Raw genomic sequence first — 15519 nt, forward strand, 5'->3', positions numbered from 1 at the left:
CAATGAAGGCGTAAGTTAAAAAGATGCACGGCCATGTGTGGTTATTGTCGGACAAGGATCACATTCCTGTCATGACAAAGAGAAAGAACAAAAGAAGAAGAAAACACACACACACATACACACACACAACAGGGGCCGAAGAAAAACAACAAGTGAAAGCAGAGCAGGATCACTAACTCAACATGCTGCTGCACTGCCGTCTGCCCTTGCGGTGTCCTCTTGTGTGTGTGTGTTTGTGTGCGGTGTGTCTGTGTGTGTCTGTGTGTGAAAAGAAAACAATGTCTCGGCAGAACGAGTCGGGACGACAGGCATGACGAAAAGCAAATGGAGGACAAGTGAACACGGGCCATAACGCCACATACACACACACAGAGCCAGTGATGGACCCCAAGCGGCAAGGGCTTGATTGAGCCACTGAAACAGGTGCACAGCTGGTCGTGGTGGCACAACAGCACCCACCCAGTGCTCTCACAAAACAAGGAAGATCTGGCTCACAGACACGCGCGGGAAGCGTGCATGACATGCTCACAGGCGGACGGTTGGGGAGTGAGCATTGGACCATCAAAACTCACCAAAGCTCTGCAGACTCCGATTGTGAAAAGTGAGCAGCACGAGACAAGTTACAAGTATGCTGTGTGAACAACACCCACTGATCTAAACCACCCCTTGCAGTTTGCGCTTGTGTGTGCGTGCGAGCGGGTTTGTGCAGGCAGAGAACACACACACACACACACACACGGCGAGCGTCTCTCATGAAACCAAAGTGTGATCGATGGCACACAATTCAGTGACAATGGAACGATTGCAGCAAGTCGGGCTTGCTGGGGTTTCTTGTCAGCATGTCAGATCATTGTCAGCAAGGTTTACCTCTTTCTATAAATAGCCGGTTTAGTATTGGACTCCCGCCAAATTTTGAAATTGTTGAGCTGGATGAGCTTGTGTGCAAAAAAAATACACATTTGCCGAGCAGAGCAGTGGCCTTGGAGTGCATTCTTCACCCCGACGCGCCCTCGAGGTTGACTTGTTCTGCAAAAAGTTGAAGCAGTGCTGTCGCTCTGCCCAAACACGATTGCTCGCCGCTGACCACCTGCCAGGATGGAGGATCTCATTCAGAGCCTGCAAAGCTGGGTAAGACAAACCCCCCCCCTCGTGTGCTTGTGAAGAACATCTCATGCTTGCGTCGCCAGCTCACGCTTTTGGACTCGCAACGTTCCTGCCAGCTCCGGGTGGTATCCAAGGGCGAGGTGGAGCATCTATCCGATCTCTGCGATGGCCGCAACCTCCTGTCTTGGTCCACGGCCATGTCAGTCCCCCTCCCCCAACCAACCAACCAAGCCCACGCGTATGCTTTGTATCTCACGAGGATTGCTTTGCCCAACATCACTCATCGCATGACAGAGTGGGCGCCGAGCCTGTGACTGCAGAAGGCGAAACGGCTTTTGGCGTAGTTATCGAGCAGCTCAGTGATTTTTTGCAGCTCCAAAATCTCGTGGATCACGTCAGCGTCTCTGCTGCCGTTCAAGGCAATGAATTTGAGCTCTGCAAGGTCTGCTCCGAGCCTTGACCCCGGCACAGCGGCTCATGTGCGCTCTCCAAAACCGTGCACACCAAACTCAATCCCCAACTCGATTGTAACCCCCCTGCAGATTCTCATTGTCCTGGTCTGCGCTGCAACCGACCCGTTTGCTATGACCGATGACTTTGCCATGTACGTTCAGTCCTTGAGCTCTAGTCGCAGCACCGTTTGCTCAATTTCAGGGTGACGTGGCCCGTTGCCTCACACGACCAGCTTATTTCAAAACTGCACCTGCCATGCTTCCACAGGGCAACGGCTGAACTGGAGGACCACGAGTGTAATTGCATCGACAACTTTCGCTCTCAGCTGGAGGTCAGCTTTTCGACTCATTTGCGGGTGAACTATACCCCATGGCCGTGCCTAACCTCTTGCATACTCTCCTCGTGGGGCAACCGCCATAGTCGTCGCTCCGGCCACCCCAGCAGGGTGAGACTGCACACAACGACGTTGAGCCCTGCGAGGCTGACAAAGCCGAGCTGCCTATGCCTGCGTCACCAGAAGCAGCCACACATTCCGAGCTCAAAACGGAAGACGCCCATGCCACCGAGTCAATTGCCTTCTGCCTGGACTCGAGCGTCATTGGCACCAGCGACGGGCGTTTGGGCCTCGACGCCACGCCGCACTCTCTGCAGCGCAAACTGGCCGCCATCTCTCCAGGCTCTGATCGCTCGACGGTTCCTCGCGGCTTTCATACCCCACTGCGAGAGTCCCTTGCCCTGCGAAACATCCGCAAGAATCTTGCCGATGGCCAAGCTTTCTCCCCCGACAACAGGCGTCAATCGGTCAGTGCCCCACACAATCAAAACTCGACATTGGTCATAACATGAGATGCTACACAATCACATCAGTGGCTTCGAAGCACGTGGTCTGCAAGGCGGCCTGGACTTGATCCTCCTGAAGCTTCCATGTACTCAATGGCGCTGATGCCTCTTGAACTTTGTCCCGCTCAGATGTATGCCGAGTCCAACAGCATCAAGCTGCTACAAAATCAGCTCGAGCACGCATATGCGGAGCACGATGGCATGTGCTCAGAACTGGCTAACCGCAACGTGGAGATCCAGCAGCTACGCGAACAGGTTGAGTTTTCCCCCACGCTCGCTCTGCACCACATTGGTTGGCATCACGCTCATTGCCTGCCACTATGGAGCTTGCTGATATCCACCCACCCCAACACATCGTGTGTGCACTTGCTCATTGCGCGCAGCTCAAAGACAAGCAAGAGCTTGAAGAACAAGTCATGCTACTGCAGGATCAGCTCGACACGTTGCGAACCCAGTCCTCTCGGGATGAACGGTTCGTTTGCATTGCGTCTACTAACGAAATACATGATTCGATACTGGCTACGAGGAGAAGTCCAGCGCAATGCCTTCATGCCTGCTTCATTTCAAGCCGCTGATCCTGATTCCACTGTGCACGTTTGCTTCCACGGACCATCCGCAGCTTGCGCACTGAGTTACAAACCCTGCGCGATCGCACCACCGACCTGCAGGATGCCAACTCGGCCTTGCTTCAAGAACGGGATTCTTTGCGAAACCACGTTGACAAGCTGCAGTCGGTCGAGAACAGCTGCCGCGACTGGGAGAATCGCCACAAGGAACAACGTGCCAAGGTCACCCAGCTGCAGGTGGACAAGGCCGAGCTGCATGCTCAGCTTGAGGCCAAGCGTCATCAACTAGAGGCAGCGGCCAATCGACAGCAACAAGACAGCGCCACGGTTGAAAAGCTTCGTGGTGAAATTTCTGCCCTCAAGGTGCGAGATTGGTGACTGACCTTCAGAGGTCAAAGGCTTCCTGTTGCGACACTGTCCCTCACTCATGCCAATGCACACCAATGCGGCGCAGGGAGAACTGCAAGCCAGCAAGTTTGTTCAACACGAGCAGCCCAACTGGAGCGAGCGCCAACAACTCGAAGGCCAGCTCGAGGCCCTTCAGAAAGCCAATGCCAGGTACGTCCAAGAACCAAGTCGCTTCTCGTTCTGCCCGCCCCCATTCTCAACGCGATGGTCAAGCGCAAAAAAAAAAAAAAAAAAAATGTTTATAATTGGCTAAGTTCGGGCGTCAAATTTCTCTCGATAGTTTGCAGGCTGATCTTGAGGCAGCCTCAGTCCGCCCAAGTCAAATGGCTCAGGTTGAGGAGGAACTGCTCGATGCTGTTAGCCTCAATCGTGCCCTTGAAGAGAGCGTCGCCGCCCGTGAGACCAAGGTGGGCTGCTTGTGCCCTGGTTGCTGTCGCTGTTTTTTTCCACGTTTGCTGTGCTGTTGTGCGTTTTTTTTTCGGCTCGTGCACACAGTTGCTCGGGCAACCCTTCACTCGAACTTGCATGGCCTCGATATGGAGGACAGATTGCAGAGATGGAGGTGACAATGGATGAACTTCGCAACCAGCTGAGCATTGCACAAGATTGTCTCCAGGATGAGCAGCAGCGACATGAACTCACACAGCTCAAGCTCACCGAGACGCAAACCGATCTCCAGGCAGCTCAGCGAGCGACGACTCGTGAAAAGCAGGCACGAGACGCCTTTGAGCATGAGCTCCTGCTCAAGAACCGAGCCATCAAGGATTTGACAGATGACCTACAGCAGGCTCACGCCCAGCGACAAAAACTGCGCACTCAGCTCGAACAGGCAACTGCCAATGCTGATCGTGTGGCAGATGTCCGCGCTCTGCAACAACGACTTGAGGATGCCCACGCTACTCACCGTGCACAAATGGAGAAAAAGGAGCGTGAAATCAAGGCCCTTCACAACAGTCTCTTGCAGTTCCAGATCCAGTTGAAGCGTATCCAGGAAAGCCGCAACGCCTCGCGAGCAGCTTCCCCAAAGGCTGCACCCGTGTCAGCCCAACAGCAGTCCTCTCCACTTCACCGCAGCGAATCGCCGGCACCCGTCAGCACCGTTGATAGCAAGGCTCGCGCGAGCGTGGCAAACACCACTTCTGCTGTGGGACAGGCATTCGCCACGTGTGCCAGCCCCGCACTGGCCTCGCCCCGTGTTTTGCCCCCAAACCCCACTGCTAGCCGCAAGACGTGGGGAGCCTCGAAGCCCACGACACAAGTAGCACCCGGTATGCTGAAGACTCGCTCTCTCTCTTTCTTCTCTGTCTCTCTCTATTTCTTATGCTTGGTCCTGTGGCTTGCAGATACGGCGGGGCGTGATCATTATCGACGCACGGATGCCGAGCGTCTGCAGGAGCTTGAAACTCGCAATGTGAGTCCAGCCCAGGCCCAAGGCAGGAGTAGATACAATCCCTACCCACGAACCTATGTGGCCACCAAACTGACCTTTCTTGACGCTGTTTGAATTGGCAATAGCTCAAGCAGAAACCTCACCTGCGCTCTTCTCACTTTTTGGAGACAACTCAATTCTTTTCTCCTGACAAGCGTTGTCGCTCACTGAAGAACGCTGTGGCTGCGGAAGAGGCCTTTAGCGCAAGCCAGCGCGGACTCCCAAAGCCCCTCGCCCTGAACATGACTCTCGATGCAGCGCCCTTGATTTCCGAGCCGGCTACCCAGCCCGAAGCTCCCATGACTTCCGTGCCTGGTACGTCCTCGTCCCACCGCCCCATTGATGACAAAGCACGCTCTCTACACACCCGTACGGTCAATGTGGCAGTATATTTCAAACACACAGCGCACCATTCACGATATTGTGTTGGATTGTTGGATAGTGCCCAAGGCCGAGGCATTTGAAATCAAGTTTGATGATGATAGCGAGGCCAAGACCAAGCCAAAGCCAAAGGTACAACATTATGCCAGCTGCCAGCTGCAAAGCTAGTTGAATTGCAACCTTAATTGATTGTGCCTCGAGGGTCGTATCGCAAGTGTGTTGCTTATGCCGGTATTTTCAACTTGCATAGACACGAGTGCTGCGCGAAATCAACGGCTTGAGCTCGACACGCCTCCCCCGCAAGCCGGCCAGTTCGCTTCGCACATCGTCTGCCGTGCCCGCCACGTCCAGCTCGCTCGTTGCGTACGCCGATAGCCCTACACATTGAAGCGTGACCAAGCGCAGGCGATGACCCTCCCTCCTCCGCCGTTGTCGTTCGTGGTTTGCCAGCACGTGTCGCTTTTCGTCTAATTTGTCTTTCGGCTATTTTAATTTCTCCTTGCTTTTCATCTTGAGTTTAAGCTCTGCGGTGTACGGGTCCAGATCATGCCCTTCTCCGTTTGGCGGTCACGATTAACATGTGACGTTATCCGTAATTGGTCCCTCCTTTGGCCATGGTTTCTTGGTCTTGAAGCTGACGTTTTATATTGATTGTGAGAAAGCTAACTTCGTTTTGTTCTCAAACGAGCAAATTTACGTGAAACCTTTCATATGATGTGAAAGTCCTCTTGGAAATTGTACATATTCGATGGAGGTCAACGCCGATGGGCCACTGCACAGGAAGCCGCCACACCTAGAAGCCTCACACGGCACCGCTCTCCTGGACATGGCCGTGAAAAGGAAAACAGTCAATGCTTTCAAATGGAAATTTTTTTTTTAAGAAAAGGATAAAAATTGTTCGAAATTCGTGATTATTAAATTTTTTTTTTATGATCTCTCTCGGAATCCTCAATCATGCGGGTTCGGACCGTGACGGCGTTTGCGCAGATTGGTACGAGCGGGGATGCGCCCGAGGTAGTGGCACGCTGTGCAGCGGCGTTGGATGTCGTCAGCGAGGCGGTGCAGGGGAGTGGATTCGAGGTGCAGACCCGTCGTATTGCATTTGGTGACCCCCAGGCTTGGCTCGACTGGTCAGATGAGGGTCGGCTGCTGGCTCAGCTGGGGGTCCTCGATCGTGCCTTGGTGGCCCACGACATCCAGTTTTGCAGCCTAGGATGCCTCATGCACGCATCCGCACAGATGGTGCAACTTGTGCCGGCCGTGCTGGGTTTTTCACCTCGCTTCAATCTCAGCTTGGATTTACCGCCAACGGATCACGCGCTGGCCACAGCCGTCGCACACGTCGTCATGGAGTTGGCGCAGCACGACGTGATGAGCAACTTTCGATTTTGCACAACCGCTTGCTGTGATGTGGGATTGCCCTTTTTCCCAGGAGCCTCAGCACCCACCAACGTGGCGCTTGGATATGTGACGATTGCCCTCGGGCTGGAAAACGGAGATCTCTTGCAAACGACCCTGCGTAGCGCTCAAAAGCTGTCTGGAATTAGCAAAGCCATGCGCGAAGTGTTTTTGCCACCACTCAAGCAACTTGAGGCAGCAGCTCAAGCCGCGGCCTCAAGGGCTGGAGTCCAGTATGCGGGCATTGACACCAGTCTCAATCCGTCACTGGACCCTGGCCTCTCTGGCAGTGTGGCAGCGGCTTTTGAGAATTTGATCGAAGTGCCCCGTTTTGGCGGGGCCGGCACCTTGGCTGCTGTGGCCGAGGTGACTCGTTCCGTGCAGGCCTTACCCGTGCAGCAGACGGGATACCGCGGGCTTATGCTTCCATTGTGCGAGGATCGCCAGCTGGCGCAACTGGCCACGGCTGGTCAGCTCTGCGTCCAGCAGCTGCTCATGTTCAGTGCGGTCTGTGGGGTGGGTATTGACACAGTGCCCATCCCAAGTGACACATCCATAACAGAGTTGGCCAGTCTCTACCTTGATGTCAGTGCTCTGGCACATCGCTGGACCAAGCCGCTGAGCTGTCGCGTGTTCCCGGTGCCTGGCTCGACGGCGGGTCAAATGACTACCTTTGATAGCCCCTACCTAGTCAATGCCTCGATCCTAGCTTTGTCCTAGTGGGCAGACCCATTGCGCCTGCCCTCAAGGGCTTACAAGGCCAAAGTGCCCGAGGCACGAGACTTGGTGCAAAATTGTGTTTGTGTGTGCGTGTCCATGCCAGCCCCTGCCTGTGGGTCGCGTACGTAAGTATGAACACGGCTTAGCCTGCCATCAACTTGAGCAGGACCAGGATGCAGCGATTCAAGACTTCTTTTTCTTATTTCAAAATTGATTGGATTAGTGTTGCGAGGGTTTCGTGCTCAGCACGTCCGAAGGCGTGGAAGGCGCCGCCCACCTGCCCTCGTTTCATTTGGGGAGGTATTTGTAATTCTTACTCTGAATGGCAAGCAAACGTCACAATAGATCACATGCATGCTCAGCCGGGCACGAGGCACCCCCCTTGTTCAAGATGGCTGAGTTGTGGATGGGCTATCACTTTGACGTTGAAGTAACATGTTGTCCGCAGCCTGGCCCAGGGCAATGACCGAGGCAGTGAGCTCTTCTAGACGCCTGCCAACGAGTTGACCAGAGGCGCCATTCGCGTGCCGTGAGCAGAGTTTCAAAGTATGGTTATGACTCAAACGGAGGGCAATGCAAGGGCATGGTGATGGCTTTCAGACCATCACCATCATGCCAAGCGCGCGCGCGCGTACTCTTGGGCAGCCTCGAAGCGATGTTCATTCTGCAAGGCGTGGATGTACTATGTCAGGTCAGGAGACGGATACGCGGGCGGTGAGTCTTATTGTTGCCTTGCCACGGGTGCCAAGCCAGCCTTTGAGTGGGTTGAAGCAGTTTGTGTTGGATGGCAGGCGGCCGTCTGCATCACCTACGCGAATGAGGGCAACGTTTCGGTCCAGGTCTGCCTGAAGCTGCTCATGGCTCAGTTCACCCTAGTAGATGGCCCGATGAGTCTTCACTGTCAGAAACAAAGCACATAATGTTGTACTTGAACATCCTCAGCAGCGGTCTCACCTCTGGTGCAGACGCCACGCGCTCTTCTCCTGACGAAGCCATTCTTCGCCCTACAGCTCACAGCACCCACCCCCTGACGTTGAGAGAACACAGAGAGAGAGAGAGAGAAAGAGAGAGAGAGAGAGAGAGAGAGGAAAAAAACGGTCAGAAAAACTCTTGTCATCACACAAACTGGTTTGTCTGACATTTGAATTTCGTCTTGTGTTTTAGTGTTGACTTTCTTTAAATTTTTCTTTTTTTTGGATGAGTTTTGTGTGAGTGGTTGTTAGGTTGGCAAGTGATGCCGCCGGTGCGGTGCGGGTCTGTCGGTTTGTGGCTGCGAGGGAGCGGTGTTGGAGGCACGGGGCCGGTGTGTGGTAGCTGGTGGGGTGAAGGTTTCAATTGGGGAATCAGTGGGGACGGTTGCATCAGTTTTCGTTTCTGTGAGCGCTGGCAGCAATGTTGAAGTGCGGCGACTGACTGGATTCCCCTGTGCAGCGGTTTGAGCAAGCAGCGTAGACACAGCACCATGCCAAACGTCTTGCTTGAGGTAGACGGCGCGCAGGTGGCATTGGCCACTTCATCCGATAACGCACACGGCCCAGAGAATATCATTGACGGGTATGCCGCCTGCTCAGTCATCAAAGCTAATGCGGCCTCAGCAACTCGCCAAAGCTCATCCATATCCCATGCTCATTGGCAGCAACGAGGATACATTTTGGGCCACAACGGGCATTTTCCCCCAAGAGGTCATTATTTCACTTCCCACAACCATGCGCATCACCTCGCTACAAACACGGACTGCTGGCGGTAAGCTGCTCTCGTCAAGCCCTAACCCCTAACCCCCAACGCTGAAACATCTCACTCCTCTTGACCCAGTGCGCACGCTAAGCGTGCAGAAGACGGCCAACAACAACCCTGTTGGCTGGGAGGAGATCGCCTTGTGCGGTAGGTCCTGCGCCGTTTTATTGCTGTGCAAATCACTGCTCGCCACCCAGCGCCTGCTTGATTCGTGTTTCTTGTTAGATCTGCCCTCGTCAGACACTAATGTGCAAATGGAAGATCATAAGGTATGGCGAGCACATGAGCATCCTGGCCTAAACCCACAGGGGTGGCGCAACGCTAGTCATCCCTTAGCCTTGAGCAGTCGGTCTCTGGTCCCTGCTCACCCCGTTTCCCCCACATGCGCACCCGTCTCGTTTGCCCGAGAGTAGATTACGCCAACCATGGTGCGCCACCTGCGGCTGGTACTCAAGAGCGGTCACATGCCATTTGCAGCCGTGTATGGCATCAAGGCCGACGGCCTTCCTGTCGAATAGACTGCCCAAACATGACTGCCGAGGCCACCAATGTCGTCTCACCTACATGCTAATCCCTTTGTCGTTGTCGTCCAACTCCTGATTTCATGAATTTGAAATGCGATTGATCCCACCAACCTCTGCTTCTCGAGCAGTTCATCTTTTCCCTTATGCCTTTTGCTCCACCCTTTCCTTTTCATCCAAGATCCTGCGGACATATCCACGGCTCGGAGCAAATACTTTCCCCCGCGCAACAACCACACCTGCGACTGCCACGCCGCAGCTCCCCCGCCCCCTCCACCCAAAACCAAACCATACAACACAATGTGATCAGATTTCGTTGATTTCGTTTCACACACAGTTTTGCTAATTTTCAACTTTTTTTTCGCTTTTTTCTAAACAGCAAAACCGCCAGTCATAACTTTAGAGCTGAATGGAACGCTTTATGATCAACCTCGGCTCCAGCTCTCCGCGGGCCTCTGGCCTTTTTAAGTGGTCGCTTTCTTGATACGCTAGCGCGTGGGGGCACGGGGAGCTATCCATCCGTGTTGTTGTGGCTTGGGGTTGGCGAGGGAGGCCTCGTGCATTTGATTCTTGGTTCTCGGGCTTGCCATTTCGATGACACTATTCTGGCGCCATCCCTGTGCGCGCAGACCGAGCAAGATATGATAGTATGCGAGGTGACAGGTACAGCTTGAATGAAGCTGGCCATCGTCGACGCACGGCCAAATCAGACTAGTGCGGCAGCATGCGCCTCTCCCTGCGGCGCTCGAGCACGGCACTGGCTGCCTTGGTACTTTTCTGCATCGTTGGTGCATATCTGCGCGCCAACTGGCCTGCTGTGCTAGAGGCAGGCGGGGCCGTGACCAAGTTTCGGCACGATGCAACAGCAGTGCCTTGCCGCGACGTCCACGTCGTTTCTTGCAGCGAGCAGCCGCTGCATGTCGGCATGATTGCCTTGGGGGATCAAGCGCCCAGCGAGCTCTACCGCGTGCTCAAGGACGTTGTTGCGCGCCGCTCGTGTCCCCTCGTGCTGCACGTGGTGTGTGACCCCACCACGTGTGAGGCCGTCGCGGCCCTCAAGCAAACTTGGCCCCTTGCTGGCGTTGAATGGCACGCACATCCAGCAGATGCTGGGCAAGCACGTGTGGCGTGGATCCCTACTCTGCACAAGGCTGGGTGGGTGGCCCACCTTAAGCTTGTCTATCCGCAACTCTTACCACAAGTAGCGCAGCTGGTGGTGATCGACCTTGATCTCCTTGTGCAGGCCGATCTCTGTCAGTTGGCTGGTATCCTTGCAGATCACCCCAAAGCGCTTTTTGCTGCTGTGCCCCAGCAGAGTGATTGGTATTTGGGTACGCTGCCTGACACACGTGAAAATGTTGTCTGGCCTGCTATCGAACGTGGGCTCAACACGGGCGTGATGGTCTTGCATTTGGAACGGATGCGGGCCTGGGGCTGGGATCAACGCTGGCAAAGCCTTGTGCGTCGCGAGCTGTTGGTCCGCCACCACACCGGCTTGGCCGATCAAGACGTATACAATCTCGTGGCACTGGAGCATCCCGAAACCTGGACAATGCTCTCCTGCGCATGGAACGTACAGCTTCACGATCATAGCGTGACTCAGCACTGCGATCAACCCAGCCATCTACTCGCCAATGCGCGCGTTCTCCATTGGAATTCGCCCAAGAAATACGATGCAGCTTTTGCAGAGGCGACGTACGTGCGATCCTTGCTGGCTGCGGCGGAGGCCCACAGCGGCTTGGCCGCCTCAGCCCAGTTTACGCTGCGTTGTCCAGGCTATGACGCGGGGGGCAGCTCTTTGAGTTTGGCCTGGGCCGCAGTCGATACGAGCTGGGCTGGCGAGGATCCGGCCGCTCGAGCTGATATTGTCGAAGGGGGTCATCTGGATGAGAATAACCCCGCAGCGACCCGGGCGCCAGGCTGTGGGGCCATCGAAGCTGCCAATACGCGGTCCCTGCGCGTGCTACCCAATTATCGACGCCTGGTCTGGCGGCGGCAGATTTGGCAATGCCATCCAGTTGCACAACCAGACGGGCCTGGTATCTTTGTGCGGGCGCGCACCAAGGCCGGTGCCGCGCAACGGGCAGCCTCCATGCTCAGCAGCAATGTCGGGGCAATTGACTGTGCTCCTCAGGGTGCTTGGAACGATGCAGCACGGATTACGCTAGTCACGCATCTGACTCCTGATCGCTTGGCGGCGCTCCAGCAGACCCTGCATCAATGGGATGGACCTGTACATGCCGCCGTGTATCTGGCTGATGCTGATTTGTGGCGCCTGCGGCAATTTCTCGAACAAGTCGCAACGCTCGAAGCCATCAACCTGACACTCCACGTGGCCTTTGAAGACGGCGGGCGGCGCTATCCTGTGAATCATCTGCGCAACCTCTTGCTCGACCACGTCACCACCTCGCATGTGTTTATGGCAGACGTGGACCTGTGCCCGCTAGCCGGCAGCCGAGCACATTTGGAGCAGGCCTTGTCAGCAAGCGCAACAGGGTCGGCACAACGTGTGGCGCTGGTGGTACCGGCCTTTGAGTACGTGGGCTACCGTGCTCCGACCTTTTTGAGCCTGACCACGGTGCAAGACTTGGACCTAGCTGACATTCGACCCTTTCGGGTGGACGTGTGGCCCCGTGGGCATGGGCCGACCAACTACACGCGTCTGCAAAGCGCCAGTGATTACTATCAAGTTAGCTGGGCGCCTGGCTACGAACCATATGTTGTGCTTCGCACAGCCACAGCGCCTCGCTATCCAGAAGCGCTCGCTGGGTTTGGCTGGAACAAGGTGGTGTATGCTTCGGCGTTGCACCGGCAGGGATTTGACTTTATAGTGGCGGCAACAACGGCTCTTGTACACCTGCCGCACGGTCCATCCCGTGATCTAGCCAGCTTTCGCTCCGACCAGACTTTGCACGACTGTACATGGGCCATTGCAGAGACCCTCGATCCATCCGTGGCGGCCCTTCGGGCCGAGCTGACTCAGAATGAACCCGCAGATCAAGCGCCTGCACCGCCACGCGCGGATGGCCCCAATAATGCTCGGGCTGCTCAAATCGAGCGTCTAGCTCGCAAGCGCGCCCAACGTCGCCTTGGCGCACGTATGTAATGTGGTCGCTGCGCACCTTTTATAGAGTCCAGAATCGATGCGTTAAATTTTTTTGCCACAATCCATCGTGGCTGCACTCTCTCTTCGCCTTGCAGCTGGACTGACCAGCTGGTACGTGTTTCATCATCAATTCTCAAAGGGTGTGCCAGCACAGCTGGACGATTTGTCAATGGAAAAAAAAAAACACGTCAAAAAGAGAGGAGAGAAAGTCATATGAACTCGGTTCAATCGAGTCGCGTGGCCGAAAGAGGAGAGAGGGAGAGGGAGAGGGAGAGGGAGAGAGAGAGAGGGAGAGAGAGAGAGCTAGTCGTAAGTTTGATCAGTCGTATTGTCGTTTTCTCCCTCGTCATCTGTGTCATCACACAGCTTGGTCTCAAGGGAGTTTTGCTCAACCGCAGCAAGAATCTCATGCAGGCGCATCCGCGTGCCTGTGCTGGCCAAAACGCCATCTGTGGCGGGCGCATCTTCATTGTCCGAGGCATCTGTTGATGCATTGCCATTCACATCAACAGCCGGCGAGAAGGTGCCAGACGTACTACGGGCCAGCGCTGTACCAGCCCCGGGGTACGTCACCCGCGAGCTGAAGCAGGAACAAGCACACAGCGCACGCAGAGTCAGCGAGGGCCTTGGCAGATGCGCAGCCAAACAGCACGGTGGCAAATGGCGGCCAGGGACTAATGGCATCAGGTACACACCTTCCAACGCTGGGAAGCGCGGCACCCAGCTGGCTGACAGGGGTCTCGTGTTGGGGTGCCGATAACATCATGTGCGGCGGGCCAGCTGGTGATGACCAAGCCCCGGCGGTCGGCCCTGCAGGGTCCAGTGAAACCATTGTCAAAAGACGGCATCACGCACGCAATGGCGGAGAGCAGTGCACAAAGACCTGGAGGGGGGAAGGCACCTGGTGTAATAAGAGCGGGGGTACCGTTGTTGGGGGCGTTGGCGGGGTGGGTATTTGGCGTGGCCAACGGGGTGCGCCGTGGCTGTGTCATGGTGCCGCTCGTGGCATTATCCTATGCGCAATTCACAAACAGGGTAACCGGTAGTATGTTAACAGGTCAGGCAAAATGACCAACACGCCACCATGATTGCGTTTTAGACGGTAGTCAACCCACCCAATGTGTGGAGTGGCTCGGCGAGTCGGCTCGAATGCTCTGGGAGGGAAGGGCTGGTTCCGGGTACTCGTTTTCATGTTCAAGGGTGGCCAGGACAAAGTCGATACTCATGTCTGTTCTTTGTTGGCTGAAGATGATGGGTCGCCCAGAATGATCAAAGTGACAGGTCATGGGCTATATCAACCACGCAAACAGCGTTCGTGGTGAGCAAGATCTCAGAGTGGCAAACACGGGGAGCGAGTTTGGCTGTACACGGGCACACCTCATTGAGTGAGTCAAGGAAGGAGAGCAGCTGCTTCAGCGCTTGCAGGCAGAAGACAAGGCGGGTGGGGCGTAAGACTTGATAGGTCAGAAACTCGGATGAGTGTAGTTCCAACTTTGTTTTCAAGCTTGGTCTGTTCAATCAAGGGAGAAAATAAAAAAACAAAAACACGTGTTTGGTGAGGCACTGCTGCACCCGAGCATGTGTGGTGGGGCCAGGTGGCGGCATTTCAGTCCAAAGTGCGCGTTTGCTGAGATAAAGCACTCACTTGTTCTGGTCTTCTTCCACCTCTATGTAGTTTTCCAATGTGAACTCGCCCGCACCCTCAGACGAGCTACTGGCCGTCTTGACGTCGAAGCAAATTTCTTCTAGGCCGCTTTGGAAATTGGCAACGGCCTCGAGCAAAAGACGAGGATTGTTCTCCAACACATTTCGGCAGTCAGTCTTGCTGTAGACCACCTGCCAATCCGTTCCCATGCCAGCGCAGGCATTTTGGTTAAGCCTTGGAATCAGGCGCGAAAGACCGTCCCTCCCACCAAAAGAACATGCAGAAGTCGCGCCACCTGACGATGTAGCGCATGGCTTCATGATCAGACTGCCTACTCCCTGAGAGAACGAACCGTAACGTCATCAAAGTCCTCGTAATAGAGGTTGTATGTCTTGACAATATCTATGACGCAGGGCATGCCCAAGCCAACAAAAGGGCCAGAACGAGCGAATGTGTGAGCTGTCTTGCTGCGCATCGTTCTGGCTGTGATTTTGCTCGAGGCACGGTTGGAATTGAGGTACCGAAAAAGCAGATGAGCTTGATGACGAGGCGCGCTTGGACCACGTCGAGGGTGAGTTGGCACAGCTGCACGGTCTTGTCAATGTTGGTCAGCGATTTGAAGGCAGCCAACACGGCTTTGGCGTTGATGCAGCAGCCAATTGAGCCCGTGGCAGCGTCGCGGGCGCGCAGCTTGAAGTGTTCAAAAAAAGGCTCATGGAAAACAATCCGCGCAAAGGCATTTCGGGCCTGGCTCACAGTCTTGAGCTCCAGCTGCACGCCACACAATAAGTGACAAGACAAGACACGTCAGTGACTCGACAGTTTCGAGCGCAGAGGCGCAGGGTCGCGAGGAGGCCCACGGGGAAGCGGGTATGGGCAGGCAAGAGCGGGTGCTTGGCTTCATTCAAAGCTTACCGTCGTATCCTTGGCCTCAAGATGCAGGTCCTCGCCAATACGAGCCACACATTGAATGGCCTTGGCAAACACTAGTCGGTGTCATTCACAGCGTGTCAGGTGCTCGTGCTCGTCAAAACTACGGCATGCATTTGATTGCATTTACCTTTGAGTTCCGCGGCACGAAGCGAGGCCTCCATGGCAGCGCTGTGTGCTCAGCCCAGTCCCACGACCCTGCAGCACCACGTCTCGTATACCGCCGCCGTCACGACAGAAGACGTCTACAACACGATCGCTCTCTGCTTCCTTTAGACTGGAAA

The 15519-nt window shown here is 55.2% G+C and overlaps 3 protein-coding genes across 3 annotated transcripts; 2 read left to right on the forward strand and 1 right to left on the reverse strand.

Annotated features, from left to right (window-relative positions):
- Nucleotides 1–1095: 1095 nt before the first annotated feature.
- MONBRDRAFT_22428 (uncharacterized protein) lies at nucleotides 1096–7299 on the forward strand (the record flags this gene model as incomplete). The annotated part of the gene is made up of 16 exons (XM_001742320.1): nucleotides 1096–1128; nucleotides 1221–1303; nucleotides 1399–1546; nucleotides 1647–1708; nucleotides 1825–1888; nucleotides 1978–2358; nucleotides 2527–2652; nucleotides 2781–2869; nucleotides 3017–3326; nucleotides 3418–3521; nucleotides 3652–3778; nucleotides 3919–4639; nucleotides 4715–4782; nucleotides 4887–5115; nucleotides 5243–5313; nucleotides 6169–7299. 16 exons carry the CDS (start codon nucleotides 1096–1098, stop codon nucleotides 7297–7299), a joined length of 3747 nt encoding a protein of 1248 aa, XP_001742372.1.
- Nucleotides 7300–10278: 2979 nt separating this feature from the next.
- On the forward strand, nucleotides 10279–12660 carry MONBRDRAFT_13344 (uncharacterized protein; the record flags this gene model as incomplete). Its single annotated transcript, XM_001742321.1, has 2 exons — nucleotides 10279–11476; nucleotides 11708–12660. The coding sequence occupies 2 exons, from the start codon at nucleotides 10279–10281 to the stop codon at nucleotides 12658–12660; spliced, it is 2151 nt and encodes a 716-aa protein (XP_001742373.1).
- Nucleotides 12661–13355: 695 nt separating this feature from the next.
- MONBRDRAFT_22430 (uncharacterized protein) lies at nucleotides 13356–15399 on the reverse strand (the record flags this gene model as incomplete). The annotated part of the gene is made up of 9 exons (XM_001742767.1): nucleotides 13356–13470; nucleotides 13586–13673; nucleotides 13776–13949; nucleotides 14038–14170; nucleotides 14306–14496; nucleotides 14658–14707; nucleotides 14827–15076; nucleotides 15221–15291; nucleotides 15366–15399. Coding segments are annotated over 9 exons (1106 nt in total), but the record flags the coding sequence as incomplete, so codon positions are not given.
- Nucleotides 15400–15519: the final 120 nt, after the last annotated feature.

This window comes from Monosiga brevicollis, genomic scaffold, assembly GCF_000002865.3.
Source record: "Monosiga brevicollis MX1 MONBRscaffold_2 genomic scaffold, whole genome shotgun sequence".
In the NCBI taxonomy this organism is placed as follows: domain Eukaryota; class Choanoflagellata; order Craspedida; family Salpingoecidae; genus Monosiga; species Monosiga brevicollis.